This window comes from Oryctolagus cuniculus, chromosome 7 (assembly GCF_051225735.1).
Source record: "Oryctolagus cuniculus isolate XC-2025 breed Fujian yellow rabbit chromosome 7, ASM5122573v1, whole genome shotgun sequence".
In the NCBI taxonomy this organism is placed as follows: domain Eukaryota; kingdom Metazoa; phylum Chordata; class Mammalia; order Lagomorpha; family Leporidae; genus Oryctolagus; species Oryctolagus cuniculus.
In genome coordinates, this window is record NC_142873.1 from 165,243,208 (window position 1) to 165,266,453 (window position 23,246).

General features: G+C 66.0%; 2 protein-coding genes across 7 annotated transcripts in view; one reads left to right on the forward strand and one right to left on the reverse strand.

The window, feature by feature from the left end:
* Nucleotides 1-23,246, forward strand: part of NOC2L (NOC2 like nucleolar associated transcriptional repressor) — a 70,483-nt gene that overhangs the window by 6,786 nt on the left and 40,451 nt on the right. For 2 of the 3 annotated variants that reach the window (XM_051839499.2, XM_089301606.1), the window contains 8 exons: nt 452-563; nt 1,441-1,554; nt 1,730-1,831; nt 3,955-4,098; nt 4,199-4,312; nt 4,848-4,974; nt 5,200-5,307; nt 5,569-6,014. In XM_051839499.2, coding sequence (XP_051695459.2) covers nt 452-563; nt 1,441-1,554; nt 1,730-1,831; nt 3,955-4,098; nt 4,199-4,312; nt 4,848-4,974; nt 5,200-5,307; nt 5,569-5,675 — 928 coding nt within the window. In that variant the 3' untranslated portion in view covers nt 5,676-6,014. Of the gene's footprint in view, nt 1-451; nt 564-1,440; nt 1,555-1,729; nt 1,832-3,954; nt 4,099-4,198; nt 4,313-4,847; nt 4,975-5,199; nt 5,308-5,568; nt 6,015-23,246 lie in introns of those variants that run through there. The other variant, XM_089301605.1, reaches the window with a different exon arrangement.
* Nucleotides 5,521-21,684, reverse strand: SAMD11 (sterile alpha motif domain containing 11). 4 transcript variants are annotated; one of them, XR_016211350.1, is made up of 14 exons: nt 20,691-21,684; nt 19,882-19,973; nt 17,261-17,442; nt 16,801-16,851; nt 13,593-13,714; nt 10,116-10,205; nt 9,906-10,040; nt 8,513-8,675; nt 7,784-7,899; nt 7,587-7,665; nt 7,008-7,504; nt 6,752-6,863; nt 6,427-6,537; nt 5,521-6,346 (listed from the first exon to the last, which is right to left on the reverse strand). XR_016211350.1 is itself a non-coding variant. In XM_051839496.3 (14 exons), the coding sequence occupies exons 1-14, from the start codon at nt 21,205-21,207 to the stop codon at nt 6,104-6,106; spliced, it is 2,520 nt and encodes an 839-aa protein (XP_051695456.2). In that variant the 5' UTR covers nt 21,208-21,684; the 3' UTR covers nt 5,712-6,103. The 4 variants fall into 4 exon arrangements, 3 of the variants coding, with proteins under 3 accessions (XP_051695456.2, XP_051695457.2, XP_089157735.1); XM_051839496.3 differs by having other exon boundaries at nt 5,712-6,346; nt 6,742-6,863; XM_051839497.3 differs by lacking the exon at nt 10,116-10,205 and having other exon boundaries at nt 5,712-6,346; nt 6,742-6,863.

Genomic DNA, 23,246 nt, shown 5'->3' on the forward strand with positions numbered 1-23,246 from the left:
AGGAGCCAGGTGCTTCTCCTGGTCTCCCATCTCCCTCTTTTTGTTTCAAGATTGTATTTACTCACTTGAGAGGCAGAGTTACAAAGAGAGGGAGAGACAGAGAAACGTCTTCAATACGCTGGTTCACTCCTGCAACGGTCGGAGCTGTGCCAATCCAAAGCCAGGAGCCAGGAGCTCATCCAGGTCTCCCACATGGGTGCAGGGGCCCAAGGACCTGGGCCATTTTCTGCTGCTTTCCCAGGCCATAGCAGAGAGCTGGTTGGGAAGTGGAGCAGCCAGGACACGAACCAGCACCCATATGGGATACCGGCACTGCAGGCGGAAGCTTCGTGTGCCACGGTGCCAGCCCCTGGGGCTGTGTCTTAGTTTTGACAGGAGCACTGGAGGCCCCCTCTGGGCCAGGAGTCAGGCTGTGTGGGGCCTCTGCTTATTGTTCCTTTCTGTCCCCCAGGCTGGTGCCCACTGCCCGCTTCTACCCCCTGCGCATGCACTGCATACGCGCCCTGACGCTGCTGTCGGAGCACACGGGCACCTTTGTCCCAGTGCTGCCCTTCATCCTCGAGGTGAGTGCCCGGGGCCGTGTGTGCACACCTGCCACTCAGGGAAAGGGGCGTGGTGTGCAGTCAGGCCAGACAACCTCCGCCTCCCCCAAGGCCCCCGAGTGGCAGGAGTTGTGCAGAGACCCCGTCTGCCGCCCTGGCTGCACGGCCTGCACCCTCCGTCTCGGCCCTGCTCTGGAAGCCCTCGTCCTGAAGTGTGCTTGGCTCCCCGCAGCACTCAGGGCACAGCCTGCTCCTCTGTGTCTGCCTGCAGGGAGGTCTGGGGAGCCAGCCTCCACTCAGCCTGGGCACCCCTGCGGATCAGTCGCTGCCTGGGTGTGAATCCGTGGCTTAGCTATTGGCAGCTGCCCTCCTGCGTGGGCCCCTCCCCCACCAGCCTGCCCTCCCAGGTTCGCCTGCCCAGGACCTGCGTGACGGCTTCCTGGGGCTGGGAAGGGTCAGGCTGGGCTGCTGACCTGCGCTCAGAAAGGCCACGCCTGGTGCTCAGCTGCGGTTTCTGGGGAGGATGTAGAGGGGAAGCTGCCAGGGCCTCCTCAGAGACCCTGCTGTGTTCTCTGTTGCCGCAGCCCCGGCTGCGGCCACGAACCCCACGACCAGGCCTCTGTCATCGCTGGAAAGGGAGGCTGCAGTGGCAGTGGGAACCCGGGCAGATGCTGGACGGCCATGGGGCTGTGCCAGGCTGCCTGTCCCTGACCTCCAGATGGGTCTGAGGCCCGGGTGCAGGTCCCGGGGTTCGCATGAGCTCCACACAGGCCTGAGGGAGGGTGCGGATCTGGGGCCCAGGTGTGAGTCTCAGGCAGGGTGCAGGTCTGAGGTCTGGGTGCGGGCCTGAGGACCAGCATGTGGCTGGGGTTGCCGACACAGCTCCCTCTTGGGGCAGGTTTTCCAGCAGGTTGACTTCAACCGAAGGCCAGGCCGCATGAGCTCCAGGCCTATCAACTTCTCCGTGATCCTGAAGCTGTCGAACGTCAACCTGCAGGAGAAGGCATACCGGGTGAGGCTGTCTCTGTGGGTGTCCAGGGTGGGGCCCTAGGGGTTCATCACTCCCAGCTGCCTGAGGCTGGTGGTAGCTTCTGGGAAGCTGTGGGCCACTTCCTGTGGCTCCTGCCTGTCAGCCCGAGATGGGAATATCCTGAGAAGCCACGTCCCCCTCCTCTCTTGCGCTGTAGGATGGCCTGGTGGAGCAGCTGTGTGACCTCACCCTGGAGCACCTGCACAGCCACGCCCACAGCATTGCCTTCCCCGAGCTGGTGCTGCCGGCTGTCTTGCAGGTGCGTGCTGCTACCTGGTGGCCCTGCCTCTGCCCAGACCCCTGGCGCCCCACTTCATAGCTGACCATCTAGTGTGTAACAGCTCAGCTGCTCACACGCTCAGGGGCCAAAGCAGGAGGTGACCTTGGCCCAGCCTCACAGGGCCAGCAGCACGGCCTGGCCAGCTTGGGGCTCCCACGCTGATGTTGCCGGGCAGCTGGGCACTCCACCCTGAGGCCACAGGGGAGGGGAGTGACCCCTCCTGGAGGAACCATGGGTTGGCTGTGGCCACTAAGGGGCTCTGGGGCTTGGTGAGTTGCCGAGGGTCCTAGGAACGTGCTGGCTCCTCCCTGGGTACTGGGATGGAGTGAGCCAGCCCCAGCCCCCATGACCCTGGCTTGGGCTGCCCACTCTTCTGACTCTATGACTCTGCTAGTAGTTTTTTTGTTTTGTTTTAAGGTATATTTGAAAGCCAGAGTTAGATGTGGGGAGGAGGGGGAGAATGGGGAGAGAGAGAGAGACAGACAGACATCTTAACATCTGCTGGTTCGCTTCCAAAATGGCTGCAAAGGCCAGGACAAGCCAAAGCCAGCAGCCTGAACTCCGTCCAAGTCTCCCATGTGGGTACAGGGGCCGAGCACTCTCCCAGGGGCATGAGCAGGGAGCTGGATTGGAAGTGGAGCAGCAGACTCAGCTGGCACTCATGTGGATGCAGATGTCGGTGGCTTAACCCATTGCACACGATGCCCACCTGCCCCTTGTACTCCTGGTGCGAGAGAGAAGCCGGGCAGGCTCGGGAAGCCCAGCCAGCCCCCCTGGGGATTGAGTCAGCCTCACTTTAGGCAGAATTGGGGCCCTCCTTTCTGACGGCCCCACGTTCTCGTCTTGAGGAGGTGGGGTGTGGACCTCGCAGCTGTGGGGGGTGGAGTCGGCTCAGCAAGTCAGAGCTCATGCCTGAGCTGCACCTGGCTCAGCTCACCTGTTCTCAGGTAGGCTCATGGAGCCGTGCACACGCACGGTGTGTCCTGGCCTGTGTTGCCCAGTAGTCAGGACAGCTGTGCTTTGGGACCCAAGGCTCCGTCGGTCAGCAGACATTTTTGATGAAGAGGCAAACAGGAAATATTTTAGGCTTTGCAGGTTGTGTGTTTCCTGTTGATGTTTCTGTCTGTGAAAGGCAGGTTACACACAAGCAAGGTCTAGCCACTTGTTCTCCAGGGGCAGGTGTAGAAGTGCCATGAGCTAAAGTTTTGTTTTTTTTTTTTTGGACAGAGTGGACAGTGAGAGAGAGAGAGAGGTTTTCCTTTTTCCGTTGGTTCACCCTCTAATGGCCGCTATGGCCAGCGTGCTGCGGCCAGTGCACCGCGCTGATCTGAAGCCAGGAGCCAGGTGCTTCTGGTCTCCCATGCGGGTGCAGGATCCAAGGACTTGGGCCATCCTCCACTGCACTCCTGGGCCACAGCAGAGAGCTGGACTTGAAGAGCAACTGGGACAGAATCCGGCGCCCTGACCGGGACTAGAACCTGGGATGCTGGCACCGCAGGTGGAGGATTAGCCTAGTGAACTGCGGCCCTAGCCATGAGCTAAAGTTTTGTTCAGGGTGCTTGGTAACGGCAGTATTTGGCCTAGAGTGAGGCTCGGTTTCGCCTGGGCTGCCCTTGCTGCCCCTCCTCCCACACACACTTGGGTGGACAACAGTATGGTTTTCCATGGGTCCTGGGCCAATCTTTTTTCCTTAAATATGCATTTTATTTATCTGAAAGGCAGGATGACACAGAAAAGACACACAGGTCTTCCACCTGCTGGTCCGCTCCCCAAGTGGCTGCAGTGGCCAGGCATAGGCCAGGGTTAGGGTTAGGCCTGGCATAGGCCAGGTGTAGGGTTAGGGTTAGGCCAGGCATAGACCAGGCGTAGGGTTAGGGGTAGGCCAGGCAGAGCCGGGGGCGGGGGGGCAGGAACTGCATTGATTCTCCATGTGCTGGTGGGGGCCCAAGCACTTGGGCCATGAGTCGCTGCTTTCCCAGGCATGTCAGCTGGGAGCTGGATCGTTAGTGCCAGCATTGCGAGTGGCAGCTGAATCCCCCGGGCCAGTCTTGGTGCAGGACAGCCCTGTGTCTGGACGTGGCTGAGCCTCTCCCCTCCTGCAGCTGAAGTCCTTCCTCCGGGAATGCAAGGTGGCCAACTACTGCCGGCAGGCACGCCAGCTGCTGGAGAAGCTGCAGGAGAACGCAGAGCATGTGTGCAGCCGCCGCCAGGCCGTCTCCTTCGGCGTGTCCAGCCCCCACGCGGTGGTCAGCTGGGAGCCAGCCTTGGGGGCCCTGGGAGGTGGTGCTGCCTGAAGTGTGGCTGGGGCTTGGGGGTTTGCCTGACCCTATACTCGCCCTCCTGTAGGATGCCTGGGAGAAGCAGATGCGGGAAGAGGGGACCCCACTGGCCAAGTACTACAGCCACTGGCGCAAGCTGAGGGACCGTGAGATACAGCTGGAGATCAGCGGCAAGGAGCGGGTACGCAGGGCTGGACTCGGATCTGGCCAGCTGCTCGTGACCATGAGGTTGGGAAAGGGCAGGGGTGGCTGGGGAGAGATTGGGGTCCCTGGAGGCTCCAGTGCCTGGGCTGGTGGGGTGCTAGGAATCATACACAACTGCCCAGAGCCTCAGACCAGGGGCCACTCCCTCTCAGACCTGGTGGACTGGGGCTTCCGGTGAGTGGACTGGCTGGACGGACGCTGTCACCCTGTGGCCACAAGAGGGCAGGGAGGGCTTTGTCTTTCACCCTGGACCAACTGCAGGTGGGCTGGGGACAGCCTTGTGCTGAGAGGAACACACCCGTGTCCACTGCAGCTAGGCAGGGTGCTGGTGAGGGGGGTGTGTGGGGGTAAGGCCTGAGAGAGGAGGGGGTGAAGAGCAAGGCCAGGGACTTGAGCAAGGCCTGGCAGCTGCTGTCCACCCTTGGGCCAGGACTGAGACTTGGGGCTGGGCCTGGTCCCCCAAGCCTCCGCGCCCACCGCCCCCAGCCTGTGGCTCTGGTTTTGGTGTCCAGCTGGAGGACCTGAACTTCCCAGAGGTCAAACGGCGGAAGGTGGGAGACAGGAAGCACGAGGACAGGATGGAATTTAAAGACCTCTTTGACCTGGACAGTGAAGACGACGCCCAGGACCCAGAGAGAGGTGGGGCCCACGGTGTGCGCAGCTGTGCGGCCAGCAAGTCTGTGTCCAGTAAACCAGTCGGTCCCCTTTGCATGCCTTTGCCTCCCCAGCCACTGACAGCACGGGGGTGGGGGTGGGGGTCCAGCCCAGCCGTGAGCCCAGCCCACACTCCTGCTTCAGCTGCCCCCACTTTGCTGGTGTTCCTGGGAGCAGATTCACACGTGGACTCTTGTCCTTGGCCTGCAGAGACATTGGTGTCCCTGAGAGCCCCGCAGGGTGAGGGTGAGGACAAGGACAAGGACGAGAGTGAGGATGGAGACGAGGACGAGGACGAGGGCAGCGGCAGCTCGGAGGGTGAGTGGTCCTTGGGGAGGAGGGGCTGTGGCTGCCTGAGCACAAAGCTGTCAGGGACTCAGGGCCAGGCTGGGGAGGGCAGCTCTCAGCCAGGCCCACGCCCCTCCCTGGGGATGCCAGGCCAGCTGCTGTGTGCTCACTGGCTCTGGCAGCAGCCCTGATAAATTAATTAGTGCTGTGATTAATTAGTGATGAGTAACCTCCAAGACTGGCTTCTTCCTGATAAAGCAGAATTTATGTGGCCTGGGTCTCTCCTTGCAGATGGAGGCCCAGATGTAGCGGCGGGGCTGGCCCCAGGGGAGCTGTGGCTGCTGGCCCAGGGGCCTGAAGACCACCTAGAGGAGCTGCAGCTCTCTGAGGACGACTGAGGGCCCAGTGCCCCGAGGCCCTGGCACATCTCTGCGCAGGGTGCACAGGGCTTTATTTTCATAGCACAACAGACCAAGCAGGCCAAGCGCTGTACAGACCCGGTGGGGACTTGGGGGAAGGGACCAGCACCGAGCAGTCTGCCGGCTGCCCCTCAGCCTCGTGGAGGAAGCTGACCCTGAGGTCGGGAATCTCCGGGGACAGTGCCAGCTCCAGAGGGAGGCGTCACCTGCTCCGGTCGACCTCTGTCTTTGGTTCATCTGCAGACCCAGCCAGGCCTCAGCGCCAGGCTCTGCAGGCACCACAGAAAGTGTTCGGCAACGTGCTCCTTTCTTCTCAAAGATTCTGTGTGTTTTCGTCCAAAACCAGGAGAAATAGGTGGGGGAAGGGGTTGGCGCTGGGGAGTTTGAGGGGCCCCACCTCCCCCTGCTCAGCACAGAGGCTGGGAGGGGTCTGGGGCTCCAGGGAGCAAAGCCCCAGAGCCGTTCTCCTGCCTGGGTGAGTCTCGGCTGGCGCAGGGCTGGGTGCCCCCGTAAGGGGAGGTGGCTGCTGGGGACAGAGGCTGCTCTCCTGTGGCAAGTTCCGGCTCGGGGCCCCGCAGGGTTGGCGGCTGCAGCGGCAGGGCCATGGGGAAGCTGGCCATGTAGAAGACTCTGCCCAGGCGCCTGGCCACCTGCAGAGACAGGGGCCTGGATGGGGCGCCTGCCAGGAAGGAGTCTGCAGGGCTGCCCCACGTGGCCCAGCTGTGCTCACCTGGGCCCGGATTTTGAGGGCAGGCCCCAGCTTCAGCCCCATGGTGGTCAGCAGATGCTCCTCGGTCAGCAGTGGCAAGGTCTCCCCGTCTATGCCTTGTTCTTTGAAGACCTGGGAGTGGGGAGCAGGCTCAGAACCTGCTACTCTGCTCAGCCTGGCAGAACCAAGAAGGGCCACGCCCCTGCAGCACGCTTGGGGGTGGGGACAGGCCAGGTGCTCCATGCGTGGTGAGGGGAGGGGGCTTACCTCAAACCTTCCACTCCAGGGACTAGCGTCTGGCACTGCCCCACCCCCTCCCCCGGGGCTCCCCCTCACCCTGGCGTACTCTCCGCAGCCAGACAGGCCCCCCACGAAGCTGCACACGTCGTCCACCGTCCACTTGCTGACGTCCTCGGGGGCTGTGGCCTCACCATCAGCGAAGAGCCCCCCCACAGCGCCTGGGTCAGGAGTGTGTGGTGTTACTGGAGGTCCTGCTGACTCCCACACCCAGCCTCAGCCAGTCTGCCGGGCTGTTTACACACAGACTGCTGCTTAGACCACTTCTCCCGGGGCCACCCCACTGAGAGAGAGAAGGTGCCCACCTGTGTGGAAGTAGGGGAAGCCCAAGGGTAATGGAGGGGGCAGCGAGGACCCTGAGAGAAGCCCCTTCTCCGCTCCAATCCTTGCGCCTGGGGCTTGGCCTGGGGTGGAGCCCTGGGTTCCAGCGGCTGCCACCTCCTGGTCCTCTCCATCGGAGTCCTTTGGGGGCTCATCCTCCGACCCATCTTGAGCCCAGAGTCCGGACCCTGTGGTGTCTTTGGACTCACTGGGCCTGGGATCAGCGGAGCCCGAACCTGCCTTCCGGGGTGCTCGGCGAGCCAGGTCCCGGGGCGGGGTTGGGGGCCCGGGGCCCGGGGGCCCTTGGGGCGGCAGGGCCAGCAGCGGCGCCGCGCTGTGCTTCAGCACCAGCAGGGCTCCGCGCCGCTGCAGCTCGTCCGCGCTGTCGGGGGCGCGCAGCGTGGCCTCGGGCGCCAGCAGCTGTGGCCGGTGCGTGCTCTCCAGCTCCTTGTGGCGAAGCAGTTCTGCAGACATCTCCAGTCTGGCCGCGAGAAGAGACAGCGGGCGTCATCCGGGGCAGCCAGGCCGCCACCCACCCGTCTGCCGGCTGCGGCAGTACCTACCGGGCCAGGCTCTGCTTTCGCAGAAGCTCCTGCTGCCGGGCGAGCACCTCGGCCTGGGTGGGGGGCAGAAAGCCGTAGCCTGGTGGGCAGGGTTAGGGTTAGGGTTAGGGTTAGGGTTAGGGCCGTGGGAGCGCGTCCTCGGCGCCACTCGGACCCGCGGGGTCGGGTAAACATAGGGGACCGCGTGCGCTCCTCACCTGGGGTCTGGCACAGAGCCGAGGGCACCCCCAAGAAGGGAGGCCGGATGTGGGGGCCCAGGGCGAGGTGAGGGGCATTCTGGGGCGACAGCAGTGGGGGCGGTTGCGACAGCTCCCTGTGGACGTAGCCGGGTCAGCGGCGCGCGCCCCCGCCCACCGCCGCCGCCTCCGCTAATTGCTGGCCCCGCGGGCAGGCAGAGCGCAGCTCATGGCGGCTCCGGGTCGCTCCCCGCCCCCGCCCCCGCCGGCGGCGCCAATTAATCTCGGCGGCAGCGCGGAGGCGCTGGCCCGGCGGGCGGGAGGCGGCTGCTGCAGTAATTACCGCCGCCGCCCGCCTGCTCCGACCCCCGCGGGCCCGTGCGCGATTAGCCGCGATGGGGGCGGCGGGAGGTAGCGGCTCAGGGGTCTGTGCCGTGAACGGCTCCGCCGTCTGCGAGCCCCGACTTACGTGCAGGTCCCCAGGCTGGGAGCCACTCCCCGCAGCCTCTCTGCGGGTGCCCCGGTCAGCCTCAGCACCTCTTCCCCACCGAGGTCGGGGGTGGGGGGGCGCCCAGTCGCTGCACTGGGAAACCAGAGCCAACCCTGACTCTCCCGCCTAGGACGCTGGTCCTCCCCTCCCCCCCATCCCGTCCCTGCTCAGGACCCCCTGCCAACAGCCGAGGCGGGCTTGGCACAGGCGTCACGGGGCGCCTGCCGGCGCGGAGGTCAGGGGCAGCCCCACCCCAGTACCTCTCGGAGAAAGACAGGGCAGCAGCTGGAGCAGCGCCGTCGCGGTGCTGGGCCAGGCCCTGCTTCCGGCGCTGGCCTGCTGGGGATGACGGCAGGTGGACTTCCAGGCCGCTGGGGCTCCTCAGCGCGGCAGCTGCCACCTCCTGCCGAACCCTCAGGAGATCTTGGGGGGGGGGGGGGGCAGCAGTGACCCAGAGGCGGGGCCTCCCAGGATTCCCCCATCCCTGGCCCAGGGACCCCAAGGAGAAAAGAGGGGGCGCCGGCTGCGCTGTAGGGCAGAGGAGACATTGGAGGGGCTCGGGAGCATGGGTGACCACAGCGAGGTGGCAGGGAAAGCCCCCGCCCCGCACAGGAGCCAGGCGGTGCCCGATAGCCGGGGTCAGGAGGCGAGCAGAGCAAGGCTGCCCGGACATGAAGGGGGCTCTGAGGCCGAGCACTGGGCCTGCAGCGTGGGGGTTCCGCCTACAGGCGGGCGCGGTGCGGGCCTGGGGCGCGGGCAACCCTCCCTGGGGACCCCCGAGCCCACACAAACAGGCGCGGTCACCACGCGGCCCAGCACGACCCGCCGAGGCCCCCGCCCCCCGCGCCCCCCCCCCCCCCCCCCGGCAGTCCCCGCCTGCCGAGGCTCCGCCGCCGCCGCCTCTGTTTATAAATTAATTACCCGGAGAGCGGAGGTGGGTCCTGCCCTGGGCCGGCTGCCAGCCCTCGGAGCCCGGCCGGCGCGGCTGCCCGCGCCGATCCCAGCGGGGCCCCCGCCCGGCGGCCGCGGTTATTTACCGTCGGCTCCGCGGCGGGGGCGGCGGCGCGGACGGAGATTGACAGCCTGCTCGGCTCGCAGCTCCCCGGCGGCCGCGCCCCCTCCCCCGCACGGGCCAGCGAGCCGGCCCCAGGCAGGGCAGGCAAAGCAATTAAAAAGGAAGATTTTTAAATTATTAACATTTGGTGAATTATTCAGGCTCTTGGTGCCTGAGCTGCCCTGGGGGACGGCGCCTTGTGAAAGGAGAGGAACTCCTGCCCCCTCCCCACCGCCAGCCGGCGCTGGGGCCCTGGACACTGTGCGTCCAGGGGGTTGCCACAGCACAGAGGGGCCAGGCAGCCCCCCTCCAGCTGGGGCTTCTCTGGGAACTCTTGGGGCCGCAGCGGCCAGACCACCGCAGCCCAGTGCTGCCTCTCTGGGCTTCCCGGTGTGGATCCTGCCCAGTCTCACTCTGGGGGCCACAGTCCACGGCCACACTGTGCTCTGACCCTGCACCTCCTGGACTCTGGACTCCCCAGGAATAAAGCAGACCCCTAGGTGGTCCGGCCTCCCACCCCATCATCCACACAGCCGGCCCCTGCCCAGCACCCATGGGTGTTGGGGGCTGTGGGGATCCCTCCTGGGCAGGGCACATACCGTGGCTGGGGAGGCCCAGGTGGTACAGCCGCTGAGGGTCCTCGCAGGCGCCAGCCTCACTCAGGGCTGACACGAGCCGGCGGTAGTGGTCCTCGGGGGCCATACTGGGCCCCAGGTCCGGCAGCAGCAGGGCCTCTGTGCAGGGGAGTGAGGTGAGGAGCCCTTCCCTCTCCCAGTGACCTGTGCCCCGCCTCCGGGTCAGGCTCCCACCTGGAGGGGACTCGCTTCGGGCCTTCTTCTCCGCGGAGCAGTCACTGCTGGCGTACGGGGAGCGGCCCAGCCTCTTGCCCAACAGGTCACCTGTGATGGGCAGAGTGGCCCCACCGTGGCTTGGGCTGGGCGGGACCTGGCTCAGCCTGAGGGGTGCCCACCTTTACTCAGGGTGCCACAGCATGATGGCCCTGCCCTGGGCCCTGGGGTGCGCTTGCAGAACTGAGGGGAGTCACGGGAATCCCAGGCAGCAGCTCAGGGCCCCACAGGTGCCCTGCTGTCCCCAGCCAGCCCATCCAGGCTCTTGGGCAAATCAGCAAGCCCTGCTCAGGGCCTGCTGGAGAGGCAAGGAAGAAAGTCCTGCTCACACCCCAACTGCTCACACCCGACTGCTCACACCCTGACTGCCTGCACCCTGACTGCTCACACCCGACTGCTCACACCCCGACTGCTCACACCCGACTGCCTGCACCCTGACTGCTCACACCCCACTGCCTGCACCCTGACTGCTCACACCCGACTGCCTGCACCCCGACTGCTCACACCCCGACTGCCTGCACCCCGACTGCCTGCACCCCAACTGCTCACACCCCGACTGCCTGCACCCCGACTACCTGCACCCCAACTGCTCACACCCCGACTGCCTGCACCCCGACTGCCTGCACCCCGACTGCTCACACCTGACTGCTCACACCCGACTGCCTGCACCCCGACTGCCTGCACCCCAACTGCCTGCACCCCGACTGCTCACACCTGACTGCTCACACCCGACTGCCTGCACCCCGACTGCCTGCACCCCAACTGCTCACACCCGACTGCCTGCACCCCGACTGCCTGCACCCCAACTGCTCACACCCAACTGCCTGCACCCCGACTGCCTGCACCCCAACTGCTCACACCCGACTGCCTGCACCCTGACTGCTCACACCCGACTGCTCGTACCCCGACTGCTCACACCCCGACTGCCTGCACCCCGACTGCCTGCACCCTGACTGCTCACATCCGACTGCCTGTACCCTGACTGCTCACACCCGACTGCTCGCACCCCGACTGCTCGTACCCTGACTGCTCACACCCCGACTGCCTGCACCCCGACTGCCTGCACCCTGACTGCTCACACCCGACTGCTCACACCCCGACTGCTCACACCCCGACTGCTCACACCCTGACTGCTCACACCCGACTGCTCGTACCCCGACTGCTCGTACCCCGACTGCTCACACCCGACTGCTCACACCCCGACTGCCTGCACCCCGACTGCCTGCACCCCGACTGCTCACACCCGACTGCCTGCACCCTGACTGCTCACACCTGACTGCTCACACCCCGACTGCCTGCACTCCGACTGCTCACACCCGACTGCTCGTACCCCGACTGCTCACACCCGACTGCTCGCACCCCGACTGCTCGTACCCCGACTGCTCACACCCCGACTGCCTGCACCCCGGCTGCCTGCACCCCGACTGCTCGCACCCCGACTGCCTGCACCCTGAGGCCCCCAGGAGACCGCAGTCCCTCTCTGTTCGGTCCTGCCAGAGCCAGTACTTGGCCTTGGCTGTCACATACCTGCTCACTGCTCAGCCAGACTCCAAACTCCGCAGGGAGCCCGAGCAGCCTCCCAGCCCACACAGCCCCAGCCTGCCTGGCCACGAGGCCCCGCCCCAGGTCTCAGGTCATACATCCAGCATCCCAGACCACAGCCCAGCTTGCTCCTAGCCCCCTGTGCCCAGGGTCTGGGTGTCTGACCTCCAGCACCCCCTACCCTCAGGAGGCCTCCGAGTGGGTGGGGTGAGGGGCAGCCCTGTGTGACCCGAGCCCGCCAGGAGGTCTCGGCAGGTTGGGGCTTCCAAACCTGGGCCCCCTCCGGAAGCCCTGCCGTCAGCTCCAGAACCTAATTCCTTCTTCTTATTCCCTTAATCTGTCATTTTTATCAGGCTGGGGAAGTGCTGCTGCAGTGAGAGCCCGATCAATCTGCACATTACAGCTGACAGAATGGTGCTAATAACTTATTGATCTCAGCCACCTCACTGCCACTGGCCCCCGACCCAGCCTCAGGCCCTGCCCCAGACAGGGACCCCACCCCATCGCCAGCTCAGGGCATATGGAGCCAGCTGAGGCGGGGGTGGCATGAGCTGCACAGGGGCCCTGAGGAAGCCAGTGTCAGCCCCTCGGCCTCAGGTGTCAGAGCCCAGCGGGCAGGAGGGGCCGTGCCCACGCTTGCTGTGGGAACCTGGACACACGCACAACCCGCAGGGTCCAGACAGCTCAGTTTGCCACAATCTGTTTCCCTTTCTCCACAGTGGAAGTTCCCCCTAGGCTTTCTACTGGGGGCCGGGGGCTTCCTCTCTGTTCCTAGAAAGCCCGAGAAAGTCACAGCTTGGAAGAGGTGACACTGGGGGGTGGAGAGGACCCACAGCGAGGCACAGCCCCCCCGGCTGGCTCCACGAGGAGGGCACACTGCTCTGCAGTTACAGCAGCACACGTGCACCCACGGGCAGATGCACTGCTGACCGTGGCGTCAGGACCCTCCCAGCCCCACCTGTCCTGCCCAGGGTCCCGGGCATCAGTGTTGGGGCGGGGCCAGGACTGAAGCCTCAGGCATGGGATTGACATGGGGCATGCGCGTGTGAGCACTGCAGGGTGACATGGGTGTGGATGACGTGTGTCTGCAGCATGGAGCATGCGGCCCCCAGCTGGGAGCAGCTGCACACGTCTGTGCACACACACAGGCACATGCCGTGTACCTGAGTAGGTTTCCCTGTGTGTGGGCGGCAGGGGAGGGCCTGCGGCTCAGAATATCTCAATCATGTGGGGCCCTCCTGGTTCTGCCTGATCGATGGGGCAATTAGATTTTATCTGCTCACCCGCCTCAAGACGCTCCACCCACAGAGGCCTCCCCAGGCACATGGGGCCCCTGGTGGGGGTGCCCAGGCGTCCTGTGGGGGTGCAGGGCCTCCACCCAGCCTTCCTGCCAGCAGCGGCCCAGCCCAGGGTCTCCGAGTCCAGCTCCCCAGCGCCTTTCCTGCCCTGCGTTCAGCTGGAGCTGAGCTGTGCCCCTCCCTCCGAGCTCCTGGGCTAGTGCCCCTGCCCACCCTCAAGGTCCGGGCCGCAGCCCCCTCTCTGGGGACAGGCCCCTTCCCTCCTGGGAGCCTGGAGGAGCAGGACTGGAGCTGGCAAACTCTGGGGTTGGTGCATGGGGGTGAACACACTCCTGCCCACGTGAGCCTTTCTGGGGTGGGGGTGGGGCATTTCTGAGCCCCTGTGAGGCAGCGGCAATTCCAAAGCCACCCCAACAGCAGCTAGGGTAGAGCCTCCTGCCTGCCAGGCTGGCTGGCTGGGATTAACACAATTACCATCACACGGGGCCCCAGGGGACAGCCGGCCTCACACCTCCCGCCTCCTCTGCAGGCCTCTCTGGCAGCCGGCCAGGGCAGCCAGGGCTTCTGAGCACTTACTCGGGCAGGGCAGGCTCCTCACCTGCGGGTCCCAGGCCAATCTCCACACTGCCTCTCTGGAATTCACAGCGGCTCTGGTGCTCGGGCATAACGAGGTGGCGGCTGCGATGCACGCTGGATAGCAGGGCAGGAAGGCTGTCCTGGCTGCAGAGCAAGATGGGAAGCAGAGTCCCTGAGCGCCGCCGGGGCCAGTGTGGACAGACAGCCTGGCCGGGCGAGCAGGCAATGCCACGTGGGTCCTCTGTGATACCACACGAATGCGCAACCATGGAGAAGACCAAAGCAAGGTGGCACCGCGCACACAAACCCCACCACTGCCCCCAGAGGGTGTGTGTAGAGCCGGGTGGCCCGTCTGAACGGAACTCTACAGAGGGAACGGCTGTAGCCCCGTTCCTTGCCAGGCGCCCACCAGGCAGAGGGGAACCTGCACGGGGGTGGGGGTCACCCCCACGGGACAGGCCCAGAGAGGACTGTGTCCCCTGTGTGCTCACAGCGAGTGGAACCTGCAGTCCCCTCAGATGAACAAACAGTGCAGACCAAGGTCCTACAGCCCGCCGCGGGGGCCAGGGTGTGTGGGGCCAGGTGGGAGCCTCAACAGCCAGCCGCAGGGAAGCAATGAATGTGCATTTAACTCTTGTCCCAGATTTTCTTCCACAGACTCTCCAGAGAGAAGAGGGAGGAAGCTGCGGCCACCTGCCTCCCTCTTGGGGTTCTGTGGGCAACCCCGGGCAGCAGAGAAGGGCGCCACAGGGTCAGGGACCCAGAAGCAGCAGGGCCGGTGTCTCACCCATCACACAGACACCCCTCCCTTGCACACGCCCGCCCCTGCCCACCTGTAACGCAGCAGCCTCCTGAGTGACACTAGTGGCCCGGTGGAGCCTCCATCAGTGACCTGGGCACCGACCCTAAACCTCATTAAATAGCCCCCAGCCCCCCTGGCCGGGGCTGGCTGGAGCTGGGCTAATCCAGGGCTGGCCCCTAAGCAGATCAGTTTCGGCACCAAAGACTCCATCCGGGCTGGGCCCCCGCGCCTCGGAGGAAACCCAGATGCACCGTTGCTCCCCACCCCCACCTCCTCGGGAAAGACAGCCCGTGCAGCAGGACGTCAAGTGGGGGTAAGTCCTTTACAGGATTAATTGGCAGGAGTCTCGTCCCTGCGGGGAAGCTGGAGCCAGAAGTGCTGTCCTCAGCAGGTGGAGGGGGCTGAGGGGGCCCAGAAGCAGGCCCATGCCTGCCAGAGACCCCTGCACAAACCACCTCCCACCGTGCCCAGGGTCTGCAGGAGGGGAACTGGCCCCTCTGAGATCCCGGGGGCAGCCCATCCGTCCGTCCTCTCTGTCCACAGCAGCCACTGCCACAGCCAGGGGCTCTGCCACCCACTGAGTGGGCACTCGGGCCAAGGCGCTGTGCAGGCGACCGTCTCGTCCACGTTCTTGGCTTCCATCTTGGGAGTCTGCTCCTTGGGCCCCAAGAAGGCCTGGTCCTGAAACCTATTCTGGTCACCTGGGCACTCTCTGGCTTTACTCAAAGAGCCACAAAGGGGCAGGCACGGTGGTGCAGCGGGTCAGGATGCATCCGGGCCGGAGCGCCTGGGCACGAGTCCCAGCTCCGACTCCCAATTCCAGCCTCCTGCTAACGTGCCCCTTGGGAGGCAGCAGTGCCGGCCCAAGTGCTCGGGGACCTGGATGGAGCTGCTGGCTCCCAGCTTTCTCCCGGCCCAGCCCTGGCTGTTGCAAGCATTTGGGGAATGATCCAGTATATGGGAGATCTCCGTCCATCTGACTTTCTCAGTGTTTCTTATATATATATATATAGGTAAATAAACAAATAGACAAATAGCATCCACAAAGTAAACTGTCACACACCAGGTTGGGACGTCCCAGGCATCCAGCAGTAGGTTCTTGCAGCCATGAAACAGCCTCTGTGCCCGACACACACAAGGTCCTGTCGGGGAGGCTGTGGGGGAGGCGGTGCAGGGAAAGGGAGGGACAGGAGGACAATGGCAGGAGGCCCCGTGGGGAAGCGGAGGGAGGTGGGACAGAGACCCCACTCCCCACGGGCATCCCTACCCTGGGCTCCCTCAGCACAGCCCTTGCCCAGTCCCTGCCACCTAAACACCTCAGAAGGGGGCCACGTCCCCACCTGCCAACTACAGCTGTAGGGAACACCTGCTGGGCTCCGTGGGGCACAAGAAGGAGGCACAGACAGGCAGCTTCTGCAGAGCCAGGTGGGGGACAGAGACAGGTGGGGGACAGAGCCAGGCAGGGGGCCCAATGCCACCCGTCAGCCAGCTCCTCTGAGGCCTGCGAGCCATGCCCCTGCCAGCACGCAGGACCAAGGCCCAAATCCCTCCAGGCCTGGCCTCTTCCCAGGCTGCCACAGGCCCTGTTTCCGGCCATCAGTGCCGCCCTCACACCCCAGGCCGGGACAGGAGCAGCTTTCCTGGAGCAGAATGGCCCCTGGCTTTCCCTACAGGCCTTGCCAACCAATTTATCCTATAGCATCCCAAGTAAAAGGCTCATAAAATGTCATCAATGTTCATGACAGTTCATAAAAATGATCAGTTGAGCTGGCAACTCCAAAATGAGGTGGAAATAAGTTTAAAGATGTTTTTATTGTAATTTGGCTCCAGGATCCAGAAGACCTCAGAGACATAAATAATAACACATCTGGTGCACAGCCAGGAGGAGCACCTGGCCCCTCATAGCCGGGGTCGCAGAGAGCTGGTCCTGCTGCCAGGCGCCCACTGCCTGCCTGTGGGTCCTTGCTGTGTTCACCTGGAGGCCACGGGGAGAGACAGGACCCCACTGACCAGAAGCCTCAGCTGGGCTCTGCGGGTGGACTGACCGACCCCTGCCCCTCTAGGGCCTGGGACTCGCATGCCTCCGAAACAAGCTGGTCACTCCCTTGCCAAGGAGCTCCTAGCAGCCCCTCGCCTGGAGGACGATGTCCAACAGCCCAGCACCAAGGCCTCGAGCGTCCAGGTGAACCAGCCATGCCCCTCCCTCATTCCAAACGTGGCCTTTCCCTCGCGAACCGCTACACTCCCGCCACCACTCTCACCTCCTGGAGGGCAGACCACGGCTTTGGGCAGACAGTGCTTGCAACCACTCGGTCGAAATGACTGAGACCCTGGAGCGTCCAGCACACTCCCAGCCCGGAGGGGCCTCAGCCAGCTGCCTCCTGTCCCTGAGCGGGTGAGCAGCACAGCCCGGGCTGGGGACGCCTACCTGCAGGAGGTTTCTCGGAAGGAGATGTTCACGTCCCAGTGGGTGTGGACTCTACAGAGAGAGGAAGAGGAGTCAGCCTGGCCTCCGGGACCGACAGCTGGACAACAGGTGGGTGGGACCTGTCTCTAGGGCGGGCATGGGGCAGCTCCTCCGGGACAGGCCCGGGGGCACCAGCAAGGACAATGCTGAGACCACTCACTGCCCCTCCTGCTCCACTCAGAGCTGAGCTCTGCTGAGGCAGGCGCTGCAGCCCCTCCGCTAGGGAAGCAGAACTCCAGCTGCCGGCGCTGCTCTGGCCAGGTGGGGACCAGATCAGAGTGACGTCTGCAGCAGCCACTGGCTTGGAGGAGTGGGGCATCCCACCAGGCGGTGCAGGCCCCGGGGGCTGCTGCTGCCAAGTGACCACTGCACGGCGGAAGGAGGGGAGGGAGTGCGTCCCACCAAGCCTTGGTGTGAGTACCTTCTCTTCATGATATGAATGTGGGGGTCATCCTCCTGCTTCAAGCCTGGCCGCCGCCCACAGGCTGGGCCACTCCCATCACTGTCACCATCGCTGGCGGAGAAGCTGGGGTTCCGTTCCTTCTTGAGGACCCGTGTGGGTGTTAGGGCAACCGTTCTCTTGTCTGCCAACCGTCCCCGGTTCTGGGTGGGTGGGAGGAGAGGGGGGATGGGCTGCACAGACACGGCCTCCTGGGCCTTGACCCCGGCCCACACCCCAGGTGCGGCCCCCCGCAGGGCTCAGGTGTGCAACAGTCCTTGACTGCTGTTCCCACCACCCCCACCCACAGTGGGGGGACCCTCAAGTCTGGAGGACTCGCCTCCTGATCAGGAGCCACAGCTGGCCAGAGACAAGGCATCAGTCAGGACCCCTGCACACACACCAGCTCCTCCCTGCCCCACCCTACCCGGGCTGGGTCAAGATGCAGGGGGCCTGTGGGTGGGGGCCCAGCCGGAAGGACGGGTGTGGCCACTCTCTGGGCCCACATGTGAGGCAGCCCCACCTGCACAGCCTCAGAAAGCCCTGGGGATATGTTCTGAGGGCTGACCCTGGCGGATGTCCATTCAGCCCACAGCTGTCTCAGTGAGTGCCAGTCTGACGACCCCAGCCTTCTGTGTGAACACCCAAATCCACCCCCATGTGGACAAAGTCCCGCCCCTCTTTTGCGAACACCCTGCAGGGCCCAGCTCAGGCCATCCCAGGGCCTGGGAGGACTGGAAAGTGGACCTGCTGAACCTCTGCAGTCACAGGGCCACCAGGTCACCTGACCCAGACCCTTTGCCCCTCAGGCTGTGGTGGGTAGGTTTTTTTCTCCCTGTCCCCTGCCCCCGCTGGGTGAGTGCAAACAGCTGGGGTGCCTTGAGCTAGGAGGAACAGAGCTGCCACAGCTCAAAGCCCAGGTGCAGACACAGAACAGCGCTTCCCTGTTCACTAGTGGGCTGCTGGCTCGGGCAGGCAGCACAGGCCTTGCCGGCACCTAAATCCGTCTCCTCTGTTCCGTCACTGGGGCCTCCTGGGACCCCTCTCTTCTCACCACACCCATGAGCTTGAGGAGGGGGTGGCAGAGAGGGGCTCGCTATCCCCCACAGCACCACCTGAGCTAGTGTACTCCACTCTCAGAGGTCAGCTGGGGTGGCCGCTGTGCTGACCTCCAGGTGAAAGGCACTTGCGACTTAGAACTACCATCACCTCCAGGTGGACCTGCCCCCCCCCCCCCCCCGCCAGGGTCTGGGAACCTGGAAGCTGAAATCCTCTCTCCAGGGTCCAGGAGCCATGACCTCCCCCACACATGCCTCGAGAACCCACTGGGCCCACCTGAGCAGCCCCTGTATTTTTCTATCTGCAGTGCTCAGTGAGACAGGGCCAGCAGCACTGGTGCAGCTGAGGTAGCACAGCCTGAGGCCTGCAGCCCAGTGTCCACTCCTGAGACCCTGCCAGGGCCAAGGGCCCAGATATCCAGTGACAGCAGGGCACAGGCGGCAGGCGGGAGGGCTGCCTGTGCCCGGGCCTCTGCCTGTCAGTCAGTGGCCTGCAGAGCACGCTGTGCTGGGAAGTCCCGCCCGCTGCAGACCAGCGCCAGGGCCTCTGCAGGCTCTGCCCCCTCCTTCCCCACGATTTGCCCATGAGAGCACACAGGACCCTTCTCCAGTGGAGAGGGAGCTCAGCCTAGGCAGGGGTGGTGACAGTTCCAGCACAGCCATCGAACAGCCAGGGCACAGGGCCGCGCCCGTGTGTGTCATGAGCTCGCGTGAACTCCAGTGTGTGCGAGGCTGTTAGCGTCAGACCGGCTGTGGGCGTGCCCGACCAATGTGCCAAATGTCTGAGAGCCTCTCTTCACGTCCGTGGCTCCTAGGCTGCCATGAGGAACCCAGACAGCACCCCTAACCGCCAGTCCAGAGTAGGCAAGCCAAGGGGACCTCCCTCACCTCCTGGGAGGGCACAGATCCTGGCCCCCGGGAAGCAACTCTCAGACCAGTCTGCCCAGCCTGGCTGCCCAGGGCCACGCACACCTGTCCAGAAGTCACACACACCTGCCCAGCTCCACGGACACCTGCCCAGGGCCAGGCACACCTGCCTAGAAGTCAGCAGCCCAATGCCGCATGCTCCCCAGGCCAGAGACAACGTGCACAGGTTGTCTGCCCCCGGTAGGAGGCTGAGCCAGCCCACAATTCCAGTTCTCTGCACTCTGAAGGCCCACAATGCAAAGACCCCACACTCAGGAGGCTCTGTGTCCACAGTACACTGGGTTACCCCAGCCCTTGCGGGGGTACCAGGCCCAGCACCCACACACACATCACTCACCCCCATCCTGGCGCCACCTGGAAGGCAAACCCTGGCCAGAGGACAATCACACCCTGGGACCAGATGCCGGCTCCAAGGTCGCCACCCGGGGAGGGCGGTGAAACCCGAATGTCCTGGGGACAGGGGGAGAGGCCGCAGAGCAGGCAGGGTCCACTACCCATCCAGCCTGACAGGGGCTTCCCGCCCCCTCTGGGAGCACAATGCCCGGCCCCTCCCCCGCCGACCCCTCCCAGGAGCCCCCCCCCCACACCCAGGTCCCCTGAGCGTCGCTGGCGTCTTACCACCGGGGAGGAGATGCGGCAGCCGGGACAGTCGCAGATCGGAGGGTGCACCTGCAGGATCCCCTTGGACATAAGCGTCTTCAGACTTTTCCCTGCGAGGCGAGCGGCGGTGCCGGTGAGCGGCTGGCCGGCAGGCAGCGGAGCCTCGGGCTGCTGTGGGGCGTTCACACCGCGCCTCCCACACCGCCTCCTCCTAACTTCCGCGCCGCCGCGCCCTCCCGGACGCCACCCGCGGGCTCTGAAACTCCAGTGCGGGGCGAGCCCCTCCTCCCGCGCTCCACCCTCTCCAGGCCGGCCGCGCTGGAGCCGGGAGCCGGGCGGAGGAGGTCGGTCGGGCTGGGGAGCAGGTGAGCGGAGCCGCGGGGACCCGGCGGCGGAGCAGCGAGCACGGGCCCCAACTTTCCAAGCGCTCCCGGGTCACGCTCTGGGAGCCAGGCGCCCGCATACTCCCGCAGGCGCGCGCACAACGCGCGGCCCGCACCTGCTCTCACAGCTTCCCCCGCGCGCACGCCCCTCCATTCCCGCGGTAACCCGCGGCTCCGCGTCCCTTCCTGCCCGCCTCCCACCTGCGCTCCCGAGTTCCCGCAAACTTCCTCTGGGCCTCGATGCCCAGGAACCTCGCAGGGGAAAACGCGGCGGGGCGGCCGGCCGGCGGTCGTCCGCAGCCCCGGGGCAAGCTGCCCGCGTCCACCCCGGCATCCGCGCGAGGGCGGGGCGAGGGCGGCCCTGGGGCTGCAGCGCCCCCTCCGGGTCGCGGCCGCGGGTCCCCAGGGAGCGCGCGCGAGCGGGCGGCCCGCGCCTCCCCGCACCTTTGTGGCGGATGCTGCGCTTCCAGTCCTTGGCCGTCTCTCGGCCGCTGACGAACTGGAACTCGTTGGGCGTGAGCCACTCGCCGCGGTGGCGGATGGACGGGCCCTTGCTGCCCTGGCACAGCTTGCGCACGTAGAGCAGCGCGCGGTTCGCGCCGCACTCGACCTCGATGCAGGGCTCGCCGTTGTCCAGCAGCGGCTGGAAGTCCGGCGCCGCGGCCGCGGGGGCCGCCAGGCGCTCGAGGGCCAGCGGGTCCCGGGGCAGGTGGAGGTGCGGGGCGGCCTCGTGCAGGCTGAGGTAGGCGCGCGGAGGGCGGAGCGGCGGGGCCAGCAGCGCCTCGTAGCCGGTGGCCGGGGCGGGCAGCGAGGCGGCCGGGGGCAGGGCGGCGGCGGCGGGCAGCGGCGCCAGGTAGCCGGGCAGCGGCGGCAGCGGCAGGGCGGCCAGCGCCGGGTGAAAGGTGGCCAGGGCTAGGGCGAGGTCCTCGCGGCCCGGGAGCTCCTTCTTGACCGCCGGCATGGCCCGCGCCGGCCGCGAGCCCGGCTCTCCGCCTCCGGCGCAACTTACGCCGGTCGGGGCTGGGGCCGGGGCCGGGGTCGGGGCCGGGGCCGGAGTTGGGTCGCCACGGCCGGCGGACCCACGCTGCCTGTCCCCGCGCCCCGACGCCCCGCACTACTGCGCGGCCGGCAGGCGAGACTTTGGGCTGCGGGAGCCGACTCGCCCAGCGCCGCCGCCTCCGGGGCGCTGGGGCTCAGCGGGGCGCCCGGGGTCCCGCGTCCCGGCCACCTGCGCCCGCTCGCTAGCCCGAGGCCTGGCGCGCCGGGCCGTGGAGAGTCCCGGAGTCGCCGGCCCTGCTCCCGCCCTGTTCGGGGGTCCCGAGCCCCCGCCTCGCCCCGCCCCGCCCCACACGCCCGCCGCGCCCCCGCGTCCACTGGCGCGCGCCCGCCCGGCGGGGACTCGGAGACTCCCGCCGCCGCCGCCGCCGCCGCCGCCGCCACAACTTGGCCCATTTAAACGGCCCCGGCGCGGCGGGCGGGCGCGGGCTCCCGCGGGGGGCGCGTGACGGCCGACCGGGTTCCCGCGGGCGGGGGCGCGGCGCGACACCCCCAGCCCCATCCCTGACGGGCGAGGGCGGGAGCAGGGCGGACCCGAGTGAGTGCGCGGATGCCCCTCGTGGCCAGTGTCGCTGCTGGGGGCAGCTGGACTCCACATGGGCACCCACTAGTGAGAAACTTCTGGCTGTGGGGCCGGGGAAGGGGGGCCACCTCCCCGGTGGGCGTGGGCGGGAGCCTGGGTGCTGGGGAGGGCCTTTTGTGGTCTCCGGGTTGAGAGGCATCTGGTCCCGGGTGAGGGACCTCTCCTGAGGCCGCTGCCCCTCACCCTGCACCTGGCACCTCCCCTACTCACAGCCGGGTCAGGGCTGCTGCACCCGGGAGGGAACTCCAGTGGCAGATGGGACCGAGAGGTGGGAGGGGTCCCTGAAGTGGCGCCAGCACGTTTCTGTTCCCCTCTGTGAACCCCTGGCTGTGCCCACCCCATCACACCTCCAGCCTCACCGGGCCCCAGGGGCTGAACTGGGCCGACTACAGCCTGTGGGTACCAGCACCTTCTTCAAGGGAGGAGCTTGGAGTGAGGGGGCAGCCCCAGACAGCAGCTCCCACTTTACATGAAGTGGCCATTGGTGACCAGGAAGCTGATCATGGTGTCCACTCTGCTGCTCCTCACGGGCAGGCACTGCCCACCTCCCCTCAGCGCAGGAACCGGAGCCCAAATGCAGCTGCCTGCTCCCTCCCCCATGCCGCTTCCCTTGGGGCTCCTCCTGGAGCGTCTGGGGTCAGCGGAGACAGTGCATGACCCCACATGTGACAGCCATCGCTCTCAGGTGTGATGTCCCCATGGCTGCTCCTCCCAGGAGGTGTGGGAACCAGTGGTCAGAACTGACCAGAGGCCAGGTGGAAGGCCCTGTGTGGCCACCTGTCCACAGCACTGGGGAGGGGGCAGGGTGGGGCTCCCTCATGCCCCTCCTGCTGCTGGCTGCACCTCTCTAGAGGAAGTGGACCCTCTGCCCAAGGGCCCAGGTCTCCTGCCTATGGGACCTGCCTGTTTCCTGGCCTGCCCGCCCCCCCTTCCCCAACCCCTGCAGCGGGGGCCACACTTTCTGGCATCTCTCAGAAGGGCAGAAGGGGGGGGCATGGCAGAGTTTAACCCTAGAATTTCCCCGGGGGTTTAACCCTAGAATTGGCCTGCATGTTAGCAGGCTGTGTGGACCAAATCGGCCCACCGCTGGTCTTGGCGCCACGCCGTCGCTGCTCGTGGTCCCCCCGCTCGGAGCCCTCCGCCGCCGGGCTCAGGCCGGAGCCGCCGCTGCCGCCGCCGGGGAGGGGGGGAGGGGTCATAAATAACCGCGGGCGGCGCGGGCTGCACAGACGGTGACCCGAGACGTCCTGGGGGAGCGCGAGGCCAGCCTGCTGCCCCATGCTCAGGCCCGCCGGCCTTGACCCTCCCACTCCCCCCAGCAGACTGCCCCCTCCATGCCGGACTTGGACGGAGGAGCAGAG

Excerpts from the sequence above, each read along its gene's own strand:
- SAMD11 (XM_051839496.3), bottom strand. The coding sequence starts at position 21,207 with ATGCCGGCGGTCAAGAAGGAGCTCCCGGGCCGCGAGGACCTCGCCCTA. Across the intron at positions 10,041-10,115 it reads CCGAAGCGAGTCCCCTCCAG|AGGCCCTGCTGCTGCCGGAC; the intron begins GTGGGAGCCTGA and ends TCCCCTGCACAG. Across the intron at positions 8,676-9,905 it reads CCTGGGCCTCCCCAGCCACG|ATCTCCTGAGGGTTCGGCAG; the intron begins GTATGTGCCCTG and ends CCCCCCCCCAAG.